Source organism: Erithacus rubecula, assembly GCF_903797595.1.
Source record: "Erithacus rubecula genome assembly, chromosome: 4".
Classification (NCBI taxonomy): domain Eukaryota; kingdom Metazoa; phylum Chordata; class Aves; order Passeriformes; family Muscicapidae; genus Erithacus; species Erithacus rubecula.
The window spans coordinates 67,481,250-67,502,268 of record NC_136686.1 but is presented as its reverse complement, the minus strand read 5'-3'; the positions used below and the strand labels follow the sequence as shown (position 1 = coordinate 67,502,268).

General features: G+C 32.3%; 1 protein-coding gene across 1 annotated transcript in view; it reads right to left on the bottom strand.

The window, feature by feature from the left end:
• The window catches only part of LRGUK (leucine rich repeats and guanylate kinase domain containing), a gene marked incomplete at its 3' end in the record, with an annotated part of 40,291 nt that continues 19,272 nt past the window's right edge, over positions 1-21,019 (bottom strand). Inside the window, exons 11-18 of the mRNA XM_079303084.1 lie at positions 20,249-20,368; positions 18,690-18,786; positions 17,305-17,418; positions 14,781-14,982; positions 13,834-13,932; positions 10,785-10,912; positions 9,321-9,379; positions 1-139 (exon numbers count right to left, since the gene is read on the bottom strand). Of these exons, the coding sequence (XP_079159210.1) occupies positions 1-139; positions 9,321-9,379; positions 10,785-10,912; positions 13,834-13,932; positions 14,781-14,982; positions 17,305-17,418; positions 18,690-18,786; positions 20,249-20,368 (958 nt within the window). The remainder of the gene's footprint in view (positions 140-9,320; positions 9,380-10,784; positions 10,913-13,833; positions 13,933-14,780; positions 14,983-17,304; positions 17,419-18,689; positions 18,787-20,248; positions 20,369-21,019) is intronic.

Below are 21,019 nucleotides of genomic sequence, written 5' to 3'. Positions count from 1 at the left end.
TTACCGGCGGCGCCCCACGCGGGGCCCGGAGGCGGCGGTGCAGGGGAGGAACGTGGAGCGCAGCTCGATGACCGGCGCCGGCTGCTGGGGAGCAGAGGGGTAGCAGGGGGCCACGGGCTGCTCACGGGGCACCACGGGGCTGAAAGGCACAGGGGGCATCAGTGGGCTGTGCTATTCCCTGCTGGTCCTGCTCTGGTGGTGATCTTTGCCATGAAACCCATGCAGAGCCCCTCCCCTGACCCCCAGTTCCGCCTGAGCTCTCACAATAAAAAGCGTTAATAATTAAATAAAGAGACAGTCTGGAGTCCTGCATCTCTCCTTTCAGCTCTAACACCACTTCAATATTACAAAAACAAAACAACAATTTAGGCTTGTCAGGTTTGCAATAAAGAATGTGACCAGAAATGTGAATTCTATCATCAGTGGGGGGTAGTGACCCTTATCTCTGTAGCACATATTGTCTGTTAATGGGCATCTTTAAACCAGCTGGGCAATCATCTTTATCTTTCCCATAACCCACCCTTCATCCAGCAGGTATCACCTGTTAATGGGCCATTGTTAAAAACTGGGTGTGGCAGTGATTCTTATCTCTGTGGGAGATATCTCCTGTTAATGGGTCATTGTTTAAAACTGGGTGTGGCAGTGCCCCTGATCTCCTGGCACACATTATCTGCTCATGGGCATCTTTAAACCAGCTGGGCAATCATCTTTATCTTCCCACAGCCCATCCTCCCTCCAGGAGATATCTCCTGTTCATGGCCACTGAGTCCCAGTGCATGGCTGAGAAAATTCCATCATCCCACTGGGAGATGCTCCAGCCAGGGCAGGAGCCAAGCCTTTCCTAGCCAGAGAAAAACTGACATTTTGGACACCAAGGCACCTTCTTCCCACTGCATTCCAGAGGAAAACCAGAGCCTTGCACATCATCCCTGGAGCTTCAGAGGAAACTGCACCTTCTCCAGGAGCACTGCTCCAGCTGAGCCACATCTGCCCCTGCAGGAGGATGCAGCACCATGGAATGGGACTGTGCCACCACCCTGACTGACTGACTGTGCCAGCTTGGATTCTGACTCTGGCAGGGTTGGGATTGTTCTGTGTAATACTGCATTGCTATTGGAATTGTCCTAGTACAGAACTGTTATTCCTGATTCCCATCTCTTTGCCCTTAATTTCAAAATGATAATAATAATTTGGACGGTGGGGTTTCCATTCTCCATTTGAAAGAGAAGCTCCTGCCTTTATTGGCAGACACCTGTCCTTCACACCAGGACACCAGAGAACCCCAAAAAACAACCAGATTTGTTTCACCAACAACCAAGAAAAGAATGGAGTTGTATTATTATTTGTGTGAGTGTATGGTAGTTTTAACCCTTTGTTTTTATTTTTACAGTGAAGCTTTACCTGTAACTCAACCAAAAATGAATGTTTGGGTTTCTTTAGCCAAGTCCACAGGCTCTGACACCATCTGCTTATCTAACACGAGCCCTGACAAACCTTTTTCTATTTTTTCAGCTGGAGTACCATTCCCAGAAGGTTTTGATAATGTTACTTTCAATAAATATTGGCCATATGATGATCATCACATTTCCCCAACTCCTAGCCTGAGACACTAAACTTATATAAATTCTAAGCTTGATAAATCTGACCTTCAAGAATTAGAGATTTTAGGCTCATTAACTATGGAATATATCTGTTATTTGTTTCATTTTATAGGAAAAAATGACCCTCATCTAAATGTTACTCTTTATCACTTAGTTTATAAAAATATGACTTCTTGGTGTTAGCAAACCAAGCTTCTTACATATGATGAACCTCACACAGATTGTTTTAACAAACTTCCTATTTGATTTCCTACAGGAATTTGGCTCAACTGTGGAGACAGGGCCTGTGAATTGCTGTATCATTGGGAGGAAATAAATAGCATTTTAAAGAGCCAGTCTCCTCATTTCAGCTCTTATACCACTTCAATAATTCTTTTATATAAAAAAACCATTACAGGCTTCACCAGAATATTTCAAAAATGAGGGATTTTTCTCACCAGCATTCCAGCTACTTCTATACAAGAGGATTTTAATCCATCATCCCTTTAATACAATTTTTTCCTGAATTTTCCGTATTTCCATCCCAGTTTTGCTGCAAGGCCTAGGAAATGACTCAGGTGAGCAGTTTTGCTTTTCCCCTCCCTTCCCAGTTGTTTCTCCACTCTGTTATTGAGGGTGTTAAATGCAAACACTGCTCCAGTCACAACACTCAAACGTGCTGGGGTGGAAATCCACATTTTTTTTTTTTTTTCCCATCTGCCAAGGGTGAGACTTTTCCAATTTTATATTTCCAGGTCTTGCCTGTTGCTGAGGAGAGATGATGGAGAATCCCTCAGCAGCTCATCAAGATCCTCTCAGCACAAATTTTTGGGAAAAACAGACCTGCAGAGGCCTCTGGATCCAACCTTTTCCCAGGGTGTTAATTAAGTGCTGGTAATTAACATTTGTACATCACATCCAAGGAAGTGGCTGGGATAGGAAGGGAATTCTGAGAGGTTTCCTTAGCAAGGAATTCTGCTGCAAGATGAAGGGAATGAGGTGAAATTTCTAAAAGATGTTGAGCCTTTCTTATGTGATTTAAGGTGAAAAACATCTTATTATTTAATGGGATTATTATTTAAGTGATTGTATTTAATGTGATTGTTATTTAACATGATTATTATTTAATTTGGTTGTTATTTAAGTGATTGTTATTTAACATGATTATTATTTAAGTGATTGTTATTTAAAGTGATTATTATTTATGTGATTGTTTTTCACTGTGATTATTATTTATGTGATTGTTATTTATGTGATTGATAATTTATGTGATTATTATGTGATTGTTATTTAAGTGATTGTATTTTACTGTAATTGTTATTTATGTGATTATTATTTAAGTGTTTTTTACTGTGATTGTTATTTATGTGATTGTTATTTAATGGTGATTATTATTGAATGTGATTGTTATTTAAGTGATTGTTATGTGATTATTATTTAAGTGATTTATAATTAATGTGATTGTTATTTAAGTGATTATTATTTATGTAATTGTTATTTATGTGATTTTATTTATGTGATTGTTATTTAAGTGATTGTCATTTAATGGTGATTTTCACAAGGTGTGAGAGTTTTTTGGTGAAAATCCATGGGATGGTGAGTTCAGACACAGCAGCAAAAGGAGAACAAGGAATCAGGACAGGGATTTTGGCTGTGGAATAAATAAACAAATAAACAACCAAATAAACAACCAAATAAATAATCAAATAAATAGCCAAATAAACAATCAAATAACCAAATAAATAACCAAATAAACAATCAAATAACCAAATAAATAACCAAATAAACAACCAAATAAACAATCAAATAAATAACCAAATGAATAAATGGATGAAGGTGTTAATCTGGAGAATTCTCCAGACATGAGACTGAGGGAGGTAAAGCCACCACAGAGCTCAGCACATGGTGGAATTTTAAAGAAATTTTAAACACCATCAATTTCAAGATTCTTGATGCAATTCTTGAGGAATTTCAAGGCCATGATATCTCCCCAAATTCCACTCAGCAGGAACTGTGGTAATAATTCTGAGAGCAACACCTGACAAATTAATTTTAAAACCACATTTCTCACTGCAATTCTGGTTTCCCACACCTGGACTGAATTTCTTTCCTCATCTTCTCCTCTTCAAATATCCCCTGAAATATCCCTAGAGTTTTCTAGAAAACTCTAGAAAACCTGAAAATCCCTTTCTTTGGGTGGGAATGAAACCATTCCTGTCCATGCCAGGTTGGGTTGATGCTGCAGCCCCACAGGTTGAATCAGGAGGTGGATGGTTTGGAATTAATTGATTGCTAATTAATTGTTAATTAATTTTTATCCCTCCCCAAGGTGAGCTCACCTGTGCTGTTGGGACAGGTGCTGCTCCTGGGGGACACTCCAGATTTCTGGGGGCAGAGGTGGAATTGGTGTCAGAGGCTCCTGGAGGGAGCTCAGGAATTCAGCATGAGAGTCCCTGAAATGATCCCCAAAAAATAAAATTATTGTCACAAACACAACAAAAAGTAGGACAGGGCAACTTGCTCAGAAAGAAATTGAGATTTATTTTATTTTTAGCACAACTTAGATGGAGTGAGGTTAATCCCACCCCTTGTGGGATAACTCCCAAAATGAGGATTTTGTTTTAAAACCAACATTTCTGGCAAATTTGTGTTGGTTTAAACCAGAGTTAAACCCAAGAGAAGCAGCAAAATGAGAGAAGTCATAATGAAATGCTGAGCTAAGAGATTTTCAAGTTTTTCCCCACCTTAATGATGCTCTAAATCTGTGATTCTGCAAAATTAATTTAATTAAAAACCACACAACCACTGAAATCAGAGCAAACACTGCCTGCCAATGAGACACCCAAATTGCACCTGCACACAGCCAGGGGCAAAGAATAATTTGAATTTCAGGATCCCAAATTTATGCAGATAAACCTGCAGGGTTGCCATAAATAAAATAAGTTGGATTCTTGTGTGACACCTCCTGAAATTTTCTGCCAGACTGAGGAAAACTGAAAAACATATTTCTGTTTAAATTAAAATGTGCAAGGATGAGATTCATCTTTTAATATTTATTGATGCAACAGAAAGTCAAAGTTTTTGAAGTGCTTGAGGAACTTTATTGCTTTTTTTAGCAGCCATAGAGAAAAATTTGGTTTTTTTTTTTTTAGATATTTCATAGGGTTTTGATTTATTTTTAATTGGAATAAAGTTGGTCACAGCCAGTTATTTCTGCTCCCAGTGTGATTCCAGCAGAAATGGGTTTTTAGAGAGGGAGGAAATTTGATTTGGGTGAAAAAAAAATTATTTTTTTTATTTGTTAAAACTTGATCTGCAGCTCCATCCATTCATCCCAAGGCTGCTGGCACTGGGTGAGCCAGTGATGAAATCCTAAAATTTCTGGAGAAAACATCAGGAAAAATCCAGGAAAAAAAATCAGTCAAAGAAAACCCAGAAAAATCCCTAAAAATTTGCACCAAAAAAGGCAAAAAAATCCCCCCAAAATCCCACTAAAAATGGCCAAAAAAGTCCTAAAATCTGCACTAAAACACCCCAAATCTGCCAAAATTTTAAGGATTTGTGGGAAAAAATATTGGGAAGAATTCATTAAAAATCCACACTAAAATATCAAAACCAAATTCCTAAAATCACATTAAAAAGTCTTAAAATTGGTCACTGGATACTTAAAATCTGCATTAAAAAACTGAAAGTCTGCACTGAAACACCCCAAATCTGCCAAAATTCCTGGAAATTTCTGGGAAAAACATTGGGAAAAATTCATCTTAAAAAACCCAGAAAAATCCCTAAAAAATTGCACTAACAAATGCAAAAAAATCCCCCAGGAATTGCACTAAAAATGGCCCAAAAATTCCTAAAATCTCCACTAAAAAAACCAATTTTTTTCCCAAAACTGAGAGCGATTCCAAGGATTCCTGAGGGAGAAAAAAAAATGGGAAAAAGTTGGGAAACACTGGGAAAAAAATCTGGAGGAAATCCGACTCTAAATGGCCAAAAATACCCAAAAAATCACATTAAAAAAGTCTAAAATCTGATGAGATTCCAGGGATTCTTGATTTAATTCTGATTTAATTCTGATTTAATTCTTTATAAAATTATGATTTAATTCTGATTTAATTCTATGCAATTCTTGGTTTAATTCTTGATTGAATTCTGATTTAATTCTTGATTGAATTCTTGGTTAAATTCTCATTTAATTCTATGCAATTCTTGGTTTAATTCTTGGTTTAATTCTTGATATAATTCTTGATTTAATTCTGAATTAATTCTATGCAATTCTTGGTTTATTCTGATTTAATAGTATGCAATTCTTAATTGAATTCTTAATTTAATTCTTGATTTAGTTCTGATTTAATTCTTTATATAAATCTGATTTAATTCCATGCAATTCTTGGTTTAATTATTGATTTCATTTTGATTTAATTCTTGGTTTAATTCTGATTTAATTCTGATTTAATTCTATACAATTCTTGGTTTAATTCTTGATTTAATTCTTGGTTTAATTCTAATTTAATTCTATGCAATTTTTGGTTTAATTCTGATTTACTTCTTGATTTAATTCTTGGTTAAATTCTGATTTAATTCTATGCAAGTCTTAATTGAATTCTTAATTTAGTTCTGATTTAATTCTGATTTAATTCTATGCAATTAATGATTTAATTATTGATTTAATTCCTGGTAAAATTCTGATTTAATTCTATGAAATTCTTGGTTTAATTCTTGATTTAATTCTTGATTTAATTCTGAATTAATGCTATGCAATTCTTAATTTAATTCTTGCTTTAATTCTTAATTTAATTCTTTATTTAATTCTTAATTTAATTCTTGATTTAGTTCTGATTTAATTCTTAATATAATTCTGATTTAATTCCATGCAATTCTTGGTTTAATTCTGATTTAATTCTATGCAATTCTTGATAATCCATTTGGGGTTTTTTTTGAGGCAATTTAATGTAATTGAGGTTTTTATGATTTTCTTTCTTTTTTTTTTTTGTTTTTAAATTGAATTTCCTCAGGAGAGACACAAAAAATCAACCAAAGGATATTTATTGAGATTTCTTGAGTTTTTAACCAATTTTTTTTGGAGGTTCTGACTATGAGGAAAAAAGCAGTCAAGGAAACATCTGTTAAAAAATAGTTAAAAAAATAAAATTAAGAAGTGGGAGGAGCTTTAGAAATCCTTTGAAAGCAGAGAAATTCACTGCAAAAAAAAAATTATTTTTATTTATACATTATTTATTATTATTGTTGTAGTATTATTGCTATTATTAGTAATAATAATTTTCATTTATTTTATTTATTCTATTTAGATATTATTATTAAAATTTTCAATTTAAAATATATTATTTTTATTATTGCATTATTATTATAAACACTATTATTATTACTAATTATAATTGTCACTTATTTTATTTAATATTATTAGATATTATAATTACTATTGTTATTAATTTATAATTTCCATTTATTTTATTTATTTTAATTTAGATATTATTATTATTAATTATAATTTTTGTTTTAAATTTATTTTTATTTAGATATTATTAATTATAGTTTTTGTTTTAATTTTTTATTTAGATATTATTATTATTACTACTATTATTATTTCTAATTTTTCTTTTTATTTAGATATTATAACTACTATTATTAATTCTAATTTTCGTTTTTCTTATTATTTAGATATTATTATTACTAATATTACTATTATTATTAATTCTCATTTTCTTTTTTATTTATTTTTATTTTTATATTACTATAACTATTATTATTACTATTGTTAATTCTAATTTTCATTTTTTATTTTTTTAAGTTAGATATTATTATTACTATTATTACTATTATTAATTATAGTTTTAGTTTTTAAAATTTTTTTTTATTTATATATTATTTTTATTGTATTATTATTACTACTATTATTACAAATTATATTTCTAATTTATTTAATTTATTTTCATTTAGATAATAATATTAATTTTTTTATTTTTATTTTATCTTATTTTAATTTTATTTTCATATTTATTTTCATTTTAATTAAATTTTCATTTTCATTTTTATTTCTATTTTTATTTCTATTTTTATTTTCATTTTCGTTTTATTTTTATTTTCATTTTTTAAAAATTTTTATTTTATTTTTATTTATTTTAATTTTAATTTTAATTTTAATTTTTATTCTTATTTTTATTTTTATTCTTATTTTTATTTTATTTAAATTTAAATTTTCATTTTTCTTTTTATTTCTATTTCTATTTCCATTTCTATTTTTATTTTGATTTTTATTCTTATTTCTATTTTTATTTTCATTTTCATTTCATTTTTATTTTTATTTTTATTTCTATTTTATTTTTGTTTTTATTTTTATTTTATTTAATTTTATTTTCATTTGTATTTTCATTTTTATTTTTATTCCATTTAATTTTAATTTTTTATTTTCATTTTAATTTTCATTTTTATTTTTTATTCTTATTTTTATTTTTATTTTTATTTCTTTTCTTTTTATTTCTATTTTTATTTCTATTTACATTTTTATTTTTATTTTTATTTTCATTTTTATTTTCATTTTTATTTTCATTTTTATTTTTATTTTTATTTTTATTTTTATTTTTATTTTCATTTTTATTTTCATTTTCATTTTCATTTTCACTTTTATTTTTATTTTCATTTTCATTTTCATTTTCATTTCTATTTCTATTTCTATTTCTATTTCTATTTTATTTTCATTTCATTTTTATTTTTAGGTATTTTTATTTTTATTTTTATTTTCATTTTTATTTTCATTTTTATTTTCATTTTATTTTCATTTTCATTTTATTTACATTTTCATTTTCATTTTTATTTCTATTTCTATTTCTATTTTCATTTTAATTTTATTTTTATTTTCATTTTCATTTTTAGGTATTTTTATTTTTATTTTCATTTTTATTTTCATTTTATTTTCATTTTCATTTTATTTACATTTTAATTTTAATTTTAATTTTATTTTTATTTCCATTTTCATTTTCATTTTTATTTTTAGGTATTTTTATTTTTATTTTCATTTTATTTTCATTTTCATTTTATTTACATTTTCATTTTCATTTCTATTTCTATTTCTATTTCTATTTTCATTTTAATTTTATTTTTATTTTCATTTTCATTTTTATTTTTAGGTATTTTTATTTTCATTTCTATTTTCATTTTTATTTTCATTTTCATTTTATTTACATTTTAATTTTAATTTTAATTTTATTTTTATTTCCATTTTCATTTTCATTTTTAGTTTTAGGTATTTTTATTTTTATTTTCATTTTCATTTTATTTTCATTTTCATTTTATTTACATTTTCATTTTCATTTTTATTTCTATTTCTATTTCTATTTCTATTTTCATTTTCATTTTATTTACATTTTAATTTTAATTTTTTTTTTATTTTCATTTTCATTTTTATTTTTAGGTATTTTTATTTTTATTTTCATTTTTATTTTCATTTTCATTTCTATTTCTATTTCTATTTTCATTTTCATTTTATTTTTATTTTCATTTTCATTTTTATTTTTAGGTATTTTTATTTTTATTTTTATTTTCATTTTTATTTTCATTTTCATTTTATTTACATTTTCATTTTCATTTTTATTTCTATTTCTATTTCTATTTCTATTTTAATTTTATTTTTATTTTTATTTTCATTTTAATTTTTATTTTAATTTCATTTTAATTTTCATTTATATTTTTATTTTTATATCATTAATGAATATAACAGGTTACCTTTGGAAAAGCAGCACCCGACGAGCTGCAGAAAAACGTCTCTGCAGAGAAACTTCTTCCTGGGGAAAAAAAAAATAATAATAATTCAACAATTTAAAATTATTTGTGGTGATTAAAACTCTGAAATCCTCCTTTTCTAAAATTCCAGAGCATTAAAACATCCTAAATAAATATTATTTATTTCAATATTTATTTATTCTTTAGATAATCATAGAGATCCTGGGGAATTGGATTAAAACTAATTCTAATTAATGCTGGACCAACAGAAATAACAAATTTGGGGCTGAATTAATTTTGCCTGGGAATGATAAAATTTAATTTATTCACAGAAATAAAAAAAAATAAAAAAAAAATCTCCACAACTCCCAGAGAACAGGGACAGGAGGAGAGGGAACAACCTCAGCTTGGAAATTTGATTTTTGGGGGAAAAATTGGGAATTTGGTGGAATCAGCCAAACCTGGAATTACTGGAAAAATGTAAAAAAAAAAAAAAAGTTGAAAAAAAGTGAAAAAATGAGGATGTGACACCTGAGGCTGCCCATGATCTTTCCAAACTCATTCTGTGAAAAAAAAGAATTTCTTGGAGAAAATTTGGGTGGATATATTCAATATTCCCATTAAATTGGGAAATTCCTTCACTATTTATCCTAAATAAATCATTTTACCTGCTCAGGTGCTCACTGAGCTTGGTTTTAATTTCATTTTGATTTTGTTTAATATAAAATTTGTCTCCAACTCATTTCTAAGTTGACTGAATTATTGGAAAATTCATTTTCTTCTGCCTTCACTCACAGCCAGAATTAAAAACACAAAGGAGACAAATTTTGGTTGTTGATGAAATTTTATTTAAAGTACAGAGAGTTCTGCAGCACTTCTAATTACCAGCTAAAATTGAGCAAAAATTTACAAATTATTTTAAATTGAAATAGTCCAACAAAGAGCTAATACCTATATTATTTCTATTTTTTGACTTAATAAATAAATACTTGTGACCTGCAGTGCAGCACAAACTATTCAACTAAAAATTATAAAAATCATGAAGATGAAGGAAAAAAAACCACCCAAAATTCTTCATATTGTCCCATAATTATTCCTGCATTATAAAAATCTCAAATTAAAACCTTTCACTGTGTGAAATCACAAATTTTTATTTAATTACACCTTTGATTTTAACTCCATCACTCAAATTTGGAAGATTTTTTCAAGTCATTGGAGTGAAAAGGAGTTTTCTGCTGGGGGTAAATGTTAGAAAAATACATAATAAAATAAAATAAAATAAAATAAAATAAAATAAAATAAAATAAAATAAAATAAAATAAAATAAAATAAAATAAAATAAAATAAAATAAAATAAAATAAAATATAAAATAAAATTTAAGAAATAAAATAAAATAAAATAAAATAAAATAAAATATAAAATAAAATATAAAATAAAATAAAATCTAAGGATTTTGGGATTCTTACCACAGATCCTGGTGGGGCAGTCAGCACATCCAGGAGGTCCCTGGGATAATTTCTGGGAAAAGGTTCCAAAAAGTCACTAATTTCTTCTGGGGATGGTTGTTCCTCTGGGAACAGCTGAGTTCTGGAGCCTGGGATGGAAAATAAAAATAAAAATTAAAAAAAACAAAAAAAACCAAACCCCAAAAAAACCCAAAAAACCAATCAAAAAAACCTCAATAAAATTATTCTGGACACAAGCAGGAAGGAAAAGTTATTTTGAAGAATTCAATGATTTTGAAGAATTCAAATTATTTCAAAATTGGGGGGGAAAAAAAAAAAATCTATAAATGGGGATTTATCTTGTGTATAAAATCACACCTAAATAGGAAATGAAGCCACAGAAATAACCTTATAAATATTTTTGGTTGGTATTTTTTCCTCTGGTTTAGTGGAAGGTGTTGGGGTTGGAATTGGATTTAATTTAAATTCCCTCCCAACCCAAATCCATTCCAGGATTTTCATAATTTCAAACCACTGGATAAAAGCTGCCAATGCATTATCAGCTCCAAAAAATGTTTTAATTATGCCAATAATAGTTTTTTAAAAATATCTTTTTTTTTTTACTCTGTAAATCAGCAAAATATTTTGCCCACCAGTTCATTTAAAAAAAAAATTATAAACCTCTCATAATCTCCCACAACCAATCTCACTAAAAATCTCCTTTTTAAAAACAACCTTGGGACAAAGTTTGGGAAATAAATTATTTTCCTGAGTCCATGAGGACAGAGGATCTCTAGAAAAAAGGAGAGTTACAATTATTTGAACATTTATAAATGGGGCTCTAAGTGAATTTTAGGGCTTATAGTAAATTTAAAAGTTATTTTATGAGCAGCAGAATTGCCCAAATCCTGCAGTGTTAATGAAGTTTTTGTAGTGACAAGTCCCTCTCTGAAAGAGGAATAAAAAAGGAGCTCCAGATATTTAAATATATCCCCAAAAAATACCAAGATCATATAAAAATCTTTTATTTTTAATCCTCACTTTTATTTCTTCTTTTCTAATAATCTCCCTGGGGCTTGGTGGGGTTTATTACCTTTGAGACAAAACCTCCCCAGAGTTTTTAAAAACAAGAAAATACAATATTACAGCAAATAAAGCAAGGAAATCACCTTTCTCATTTCAGATGAAGGTGAAAGTTCTGGAAATTAAAATAAAATCTACTTAATTTAAAGCTAAATAAGATTTTTTTCAGCCAAGTCCTGGCTGCTGTAGCTCTGAGAAACCACAATGTGTGCAGAAGCTTTTGCTGTGTCCACTGGGAAATCAATATTATTAATTCTACCATGATCCAAAATGACATGAAATGATGAACTGATGAATATTGCACCATCCTTTATTAAAAATTTTTTCAGGCATTTTGCCCTTTTTTTTCATCTGCTTTTATTTGCAGCCTTCCCTTGGCTCTGTGTTCCTGATTCTCCACCCTGTTCCAATGGATCTAAAAATGGCACCAAATCCATGGAAAATCCTGGAGTCAGAGGGAAAAAATCCTAAAAATGAGCTACTTTTTAATTCATCTTTCACCTTTTTGTTTAATTTTTTTTTTTTATTATTATTCCAGTAAAGTTTTTCTCTCTCCCTTTCCCTCCTGGTGCCAATTCTGAGACTGGAGGATCAAGGAATTGATCTGAAAGTTTGGGAAGGTAAGGGGAGATTCCAATCTCTGCTCCCTGTGACAGGAAAACAACTGGAGCTCAGATTTAGGAAATTTTAGGATAATTTTGGGGTCCCTTTCCATCCAGGAATTCCAGGAAATTTTCCACAGAACCATTCCCTGACCCAAGTTACACCAGCAGGAATGAGAGCAAACACTTGGATTAGCTGGAAGTGGCCAAGAGGCTCCAGCCTTGGCCATTCAAGGGTTAAAAAGCTTCTTTGAGACATGATTTGGGGTGGGTGGGTCACCCCAAAAACATTTGGAGGGGGAGTTTGGAGTTGTTTTCTCATCTTCCTATCCTGATTTTCCTGATTTTTGTGCCATCCTGAGGAAGTTCTGGAGCCATCCCAGTTTCTTCTTGCTCAAGTTTGGGAGGGAAAAGTTGAGCTTGGGATTTATCTGGAATGGGAGATCCAGAGGCCAAAATCATCCTCAGGAGAGGCAGGAAACTCCATCTGAGCCCAAAAAAAGTGTCAGGGAACTCCATCCAGAGACCAAAAAGAGTCAGCAAACTCAGTCTGAGCCCAAAAAAAAAAAAAAAAAAGTCAGGAAACTCCATCCAGAGCTCAAAACCATCCTCAGGAGAGTCCATTCAGAGCCCAAAATAAAGTCAAGAAACTGCATCTGAGTCCAAAATCATCCTCAGGAGAGGCAGAACTTCCATCTGAGCCCAAAACCATCCCCAGAAGAGTCAGGAGACTCCATCCAGAGCCCCCCAAAAAGTCAAAAAACTCTATCCAGAGCCCAAAACCATCCTCAAGAGAGTCAGGAAACCATCCAGAGTTTAAAATCATCCTCAGAGGAGTCAGGAAACTCCACTCAGACCCCCAAAAAAGTCAGGAAACTCCATGTGAGCCCAAAAAGTAGGCAAGAAACTTCATCTGAGCCCAAAACCATCCTCAGGAGAGTCAAGGAACTATTCAGAGCCCCCCCCCAAAAAAGGTCAGGAAATTCCATCCAGAGCCCAAAAAAGAGTCAGGAATCTCCAGAGTTCAAAATCATCCTCAGAGGAACCAGGAAACCCCATTGAGCCCAAAAAAGAGAGTCAGGAAATTCCATCCAGAGCCCAAAATAAAGTTAGGAAACTCCATCTGAGCCCAAAATCATCCTCAGGAGAGGCAGAAATTCCATCTGAGCTCAAAATCATCCTCAGAGGAGTCAGGAAACTCCACTCAGAGCCCCCCAAAAAATCAGGAAACTCCACCCAGAGCCCAAACAAGAGTCAAGAAACTTCACCTGAGTCCAAAACCATCCTCAAGAGAGGCTGAAATCATTCACAGATTTCAATCATCAATCCAAAGAAATCCCAAAAACCAGGAATATTCTGCTGATAAAACCACCCAGGCACTTCACCTGCCCTGCTCTTGGTGCCTTGGATGTTGTCCAAAAATTCCAAGCCCAGGTAGATCTTCACCAGGTGACTCAGCTCTGTGAATGCTTCATCCAGCTCATCTGCAGAGAGAAAAGGAAAAAGGAAAATAGAAAAAAGAAAAAGAGAAAAAGAGAAAAAGAGAAAAAGAAAAGAAAGAAAAGAAAAAAGAAATAAAATCCAACTTTTCCTCAGTGCAAAGAGAAAAGTTTGACACAGAAATCCGTTTTTCACTTAGCCAGAAAACACAGAAATACTTTTTTTTTTGGACACAGAAATAGATTTTTAACATCTGTTGAGGAGAAAAGCCTTCAAAAACAATATATTACAAAAACAAACAAAAAAAAAAAAAATTAAGAAAAAGGCAAAATTCAGGCTCTGCACTCATCTAATATTTTCCTATTGTTTTATTTCTTTAGGGCCATGTTTAAATTGCAAACTCTGTCTGCCATATTTATAAATTCCCAATATTTTTACAACATTGTGTGCCACATTTACAAATTTCCAATATTTGACACCATTTTGTGGAATATTTACAAATTTCCAATGTTTTCACACCATTTTGTCAAATATTTATGAATTTCCAGTATTTTACACCATTTTGGGGGATATTTATGAATTTCCAATATTTGACACCACTGGGTGCCATATTTACAAATTTCCAATATTTCACACCAATTTTGTGCCGTATTTTAAAATTTCCAATATATTACAATATTTTGTGGAATATTTATAAATTTCCAATATTTCACACCTCTGTCTGCCACATTCACAAATTTCCCATATTCTACTCTAATTTAACATGCTGAACCCCCAAAACCATCTCTACAACAAGTGATAAAATCAGAATAAATTCCAGATTGTTTCTTTCCCAGGAAAGGATTCTGCTCTCAATTCTCAATTATCCCAAAGAAAATTGGGAATAACTCACCTGTGTTGATATTTGCATGGAAATATCCAGGGAAATCCTGATTTATTTGCAGGTACATGTCCACTCTGGCCACTGCCTCTTCAATTTCTGCCCTGCTGAACAATCCTGTTCTCCTCAGATGTTCCTCATATTTCATTTTGTCATTTGGGACCAGCAGGATGTACCTGGGTTTAAAGTGGGTATTTTTCAAGCTACGAACACCCTGGAAAATAAAATAGAGAAAAATATTTTTTTATTTGGTTTTTTTTCTTGAAATGGAGTTTTTTTATCGTGGAAAATAGAGAAAAACAGTGTTTTGTCCTCGAAACTGAGTGTTTGTTGAATTTAGAGTTGAGTTTTATCATCCTGGAAAATAAAATAGAGAAAAATAATGTGGTTTTTCTTGAATTTGAGTTTTTTCTCCTTGAAAATAAAGCAGAGAAACCAAAGGGTTTATTCCTGAAAATGAGTCTTTGCTGAATTTGGAGCTGAGTTTTTTTCTCTGTGTTTATCCCAAATTCTTGGCTGGAAGATGCTCTGCAGGCATTGGGGGCTACAGAGCAAAGGGGAAGCACTGCAAAAACTTTAATTTAATTTAATTTAATTTAATTCAGAACTGAGTGTCATACTTCAGCACCCTCTCTGACTGCTCAGCAAGATTTTAACTTTTAAAATTGGTTTCTCAGCCCAAGATATCCTCTAGATTCAAGGGAATGAACAACTCTAAATTTTCAGTCTCAGCCCACAGCCTGTAATTAAAATTTCCTTTAATGCTGCTAAATCACTTTTGTTCTAATGGACTCAGCATCTTCTATTATTATGCATTTTTAGACTTCTTTATAAATTATTTTTTATATTTTAGGAACTGTTTTACATGGTTACTTTATGAGTTTGGCATTTTAGAGCATGCATGTGTTTTGGCTGTGATTTAATTTTTTTTTAATCAGTCTTAATTTGGGATGTGGCTTTTTAATTTTTACTGATGGTTGGTGCTGGTAATTGATATATAATTTGGTGTATATAATTAGTATTATCATCCTGTAATTTATGAAATTAAAAATGAATTTTTGATTTTGATGCTCAGCTCAGGATCCTCTGTTATCACAGCACTCTCATGCATTTCTTTTTATCTCTGCTGTTTTACTCAAGTGAAAAATCAGATTTTTGATCACCAATTTCTCAAACAAAACCATCATCCTGTAATTTATGAAATTTCACTCAGTGCCAGGCACTCTGTGGAACCTCTTATTTTGGAATCTCACCAAGAGGGAGATTATTTTTAAGAAATAATCTGGAAGGAAATTCAGAATGTCTTTTCCTTTTTGTCACCACACATAGCTAGTCAAGGTTGACATAAAAAAATTAGAAGTTTAATTAGAAAATTAGCTAAAACCTTCAGTTTTTGGGGTTCTAAGAGAGGGATTTTGACACTTTGCTCATGACCCAGCTTCTGAGTACCTGACTAACTTCTGAGAGGGGAAAGCAACCCCTTAAAAAAATGCAATTTTTAATAGTTCTGCCCCAAATATTGCCTCAAACCCTCTGTGGCTTCATCAGCAAAGGAGAAACAGGGATTTTTTTATTTTTTTTTAGGGGTAATCTGGACTGGTCCTGCTGTAGGATGGAGATCATGGCTGGAAAGCTGAAGGTGCTGGAATGGGAAGTGCTGGTGATGCTGAAAGTTGAAAAAATAAACCAGAAACTGGAAATGTCAATAAAACCAGACCAACAGAAGGATTCTTTTGACTAAATGTCCTGGTTTACAATGTAAAGATGTGCCCAAAAGTATATTCTGTCATCATCTGCTGAGACCAGGGGGGGCAGTGATCCTTATCTCTGTGGGAGATATCTCCTGTTAATGGGCCATTGTTTAAAACTGGGTGTGGCAGTGCCCCTGATCTCCTGGCACACATTATCTGCTCATGGGCATCTCTAAACCAGCTGGGCAATCATCTTTATCTTCCCACAGCCCATCCTCCCTCCAGGAGATATCTCCTGTTCATGGCCACTGAGTCCCAGGGCATGGCTGAGAAAATTCCATCATCCCACTGGGAGATGCTCCAGCCAGGGCAGGAGCCAAGCCTTTCCCACCCAGAGAAAAACTGACATTTGGGACACCAAGGCACCTTCTTCCCACTGCATTCCAGAGGACAAAAGCTACCAGGATCAGTGCTTCAACAAGACCACTTCACCTGGACTGCTACACCCCAACTAGCAGGGTGTCAGGTTGTATTCTGACTGATTTTTTTTTCTTTTTTATTATTGCGTGTATTTTATTTTTCCCTTTTTCTCCTATTAACTTGTATTTCTACCTTGGAGTCTCTCACTGATTTTGCTTTCAAAACCATTACACTAAACCAAGGTTGGAAAAACCCTTTAAAATAATTCCCCCAGCACTGACAAGTGTCCCCAAGTGCCACATCCTTGAATAATTCCAGGGATGGGGACTCCATCCTGTTCCAAACGTTTCCAAGTAGAATTTTTCCAAAATATCCAACCTGAACCTCTTGTTCTGTCCCAAATCCCATGGAGAAATGACCCTCACCTCTATTTCCAGGTGGACACAGGTAGCCAGCCCCTCCCTGGCTATGGATTCCACTGTGTCTCTTGCCAGTCCATAGCTGTGGCCACTGTATTTGTAGGTTAGCAGAAATCTCCCCTGAAATTCAGAACAAGGATAAAGCCAGAGGAAATATTTCAAGGGGAATAATATCCTCAAATTAATTAATCATTTTGGGTTTTGCTGCTTTCTCTCCCTGCAAAGTTAATTCCTGTTTAAATTGGCTTTAATGAGGGCACTGAGAGCCCAAAATTAGCATTAATGAGGGCCCAAAAATCAGCATTAATGAAGGCAGTGAGAACACAAAACTCAGCATTAATGAGAGCAGGGAGAGCCCAAAAATCAGCATTAATGAAAGCAGGGAGAGCCCAAAATCAGCATTAATGACAGCCCAAAAATCAGCATTAATGAGAGTCCAAAATCAGCATTAAGGAGGACATTGAGAGCCCAAAATTAGCATTAATGAGGACCCAAAAATCAGCATTAATGAAGGCAGTGAAAGTCCAAAAATCAGCTTTAATGAAGGCACTGAGAGAACAAAAATCAGCATTAATGAGAGTCCAAAATCAGCATTAATGAGGGCACTGAGAGCCCAAAATCAGCATTAATAAGGGCCCAAAAAATCAGCATTAATGAGGGCACTGAGAGACCAAAAATCAGCATTAATGAGGGCAGTGAGAGCACAAAATCAGCATTAATGACAGCCCAAAAATCAGCATTAATGAGGGCAGTAAGAGCCCAAAATTACCAAAAATTAGTAAAAAATTACCAATACCCCAAAAATTAGCCCATAACTGGGCTTGTGCCTTGCCTGTGGATAATCAAATCCCAAAATCCTGAGAACAAAGTGCTGACAGCATTCCTGGGTTATTTGTTCCCAAAAAAAATCCAAAGCAAAAGGCTTCCTTCTGGTGATTTTGTATCAAATATTTTATATTTTTCCATGGAAAAATTGGAGATTCCAAGGAAAAGGAAGAAATCCTTCAGAGAAACCTCACTTCTTTAGGAGGGATTTGCTAAACTTCCAAGGAATTCCCTGCAGGATTGCTAGAAAATGTTGAGAAAATAAAACAAATAAACCCCACATTATATTTATCTCTGAAAAAAAAAAAGTTTATTTCTATGTTATACCATTATTTAAATATTCCCCACTGGCCATTTTGCCCATATAAATTCATTTACAGGAGAAAAGACAGCACAAATCTACAAGAAATTTGTTGTTTCTGTCTATGAACTTCAAAACACAACTGAGAGTGAATAAACATTCACAGCCAGGCACAAAATTAATATTAAAAAAAATTAAAATAAATCAGGCTTGGACAGAGAAGTTGAGCAGGAAAAAGCTACAAGGACAGGAATCAGGTACTTACTGCTATCACCATTTTAACAAATACTTCTTGAGAAATGAAATAATAATCCAGTCTGTTCTTTTCCCCAAAATAAGCTGTCCTGGTGGTGTGACAGGGCCTGGGAGATTTATGGGATAATAAAGAAATAACTTGTTTTCAATCCCAGAAAGCAGCTCTGGAATAGCAGTGGGGAAAGGGGGGAAAGCAGAGAACTTATAAATCATTTTATTTTTAAGCAGCAAAAAAATAAGAGAAATAGAAAGAAGTGCAAATCACACCCTTAATGCTGCAAATTTGAAAGATTAACCTATAAATACACCAAAAAAAAATTAAATGTAACGTGGTATTTTGGATATAAATCCCTGCCCAGGGTGGCCTGAGCTGAAGTTGTCACAGCAGCCTGGGAATCACAAATGATAAATTCAATTTTTTCCCCATTTCTGTCAGATTGGGGATGGTACAAAGTCAAATCCAAAATGTGGAAAAGTTGCTGGGCTGAACTGGGAGGTTAAGAAACAGCTGGAAAGTCCAAATTTTTAAACAGATCCCTAATGGGAAGAGGAGAAACAATCCTGAAAATGGGTAGAAAAGTGAGATAAAAGGCAGGGAAAGTAAAAACCTCAACTACCTGAGCTTCCCACTGAAATAAACACTAAAAGCCATAAAAATTGCCCAAAAAAACAGTTAATTAATGCAGGTAACAGTTAGAGACTGAAGTGTTCTGTTTGTAAATCAGATTTTTCTCCTCCTTTCTGCAATACCATTAAAATGGGATAAAAATCATCCCATGAGGATAAACCTCAGTCACCAGGGTGAAACATTAAAAATCCACCAAAAATCCCCAAAAAACCAGTTAATTAATGCAGGTAATAATTAGAGACTGAAGTATTTATTCGGTGTTTGTTCTGTTTGTAAATCAAATTTTTCTCCTCATTTCTGCTTTGCCATTAAAGTGACATAAAAAGCAGGGAAATGATCCCATAAGGAAAAACTTTAATCATGAGTGTGAAACACTAAAAACTCACCAAAAATCCCCCAAAAATCCAATTAATTAATGCAGGTAATAATTAAAGACTGAAGTATTCAGTGTTTGTTCTGTTTAGAAATTTGATTTTTTTCCCCTAATTTCTGCTTTGCCATAAAGTGGGATAAAAGACAGGAAAAGTTATTATTTGTTTTTGTTTTGCTTTTTGTTTTGGTTTTTTTAGTTGGGTTTTTTTGTTTGTTTGTTTTGTTTTGGGGGTTTTGATTTTTTTTCTTGTTTTGTTTTGGTCTGTGGGGTTTTTTTTGCATTTGGGTTTTTTTGGTTGTCTTTTTTTTTGTTTGTTTGAGTTTTTCACTTAGTTTTTGGTTTGGTTTGTGTTTTCATTTCTTTGCTTGTTTTATTTCTTTACTGTTCACCTTTAAAAATTTGATAATTTAAATATTTTTTTTCTCCCATTGATGACTTCAGGCAGAGAAAAAAACACAGCAAAATTGGTTTATTTTAAACTTCTTTGCAAAAAAAATTAAACCAAACCAGCAGCAATTCCAACCTGGATCCTTTGGTTATTTTTTTCAGCTCAGGGAGCAGAACTTACCCAAATCTGAAGGAATTCTTGAATTTTCTGCAGATTTTGAGGGCAAGTTGCCTCTTCCCACCAGCCAGAGGCCCCACTAACACCAGCATGGGGTAATCTTCATCAGCACCAGGCAAAGTGCTGCAAGAAAGGCAATAAATCACCTAAAAATCAAATTTCAGCAGCTTTTTGTAAAGATTTGCAAATACTTTATTACCCCTTCAACCCATCTCGTGTTCTGCAGAAATTGAGGTGCTCTAAATATAAAAACAGCACAAAAATCTGTATTTTTTCCAAAGGAATAATGTTATTTTTATTCTGATCTCACCTTCAATCTTTTCTAAAAGGATGGGAATTATTGATGAGTTTTTTCCAGAGATGGGAATATTTTAATAGGATAACTGGAATAAATTGGAATAAATTCAATCCTACAGATTTTTTTCCACTCCTGAATGATCTCTTTGACTTCCATGTCCTGTGCCAGGTGAAGGTATAAAAATTCTTTAATTAAATAGAAAAAACCCACTCAGATCCTTAAAACTCCACTGAACACAAATAAACCATAATAAAAGAACCCAAATCATTGCAAAAATACAAAATTCTCAATTTTCTCCCTGCTGGGCTGAGGATTAAATTCTCTTTTTTTTTGCACTTCCAGCTCTAAGTAGGAGATTGAAGAGAATTTCTGCACTTGTGAGTGTCCAGCAATTTATTTAGGCAGCTAAAAGTAGAATTTCAGATTAATTTTGAATATTTTTAAAATTAATTTTTAAATCTCTTGGTGTATTTTAA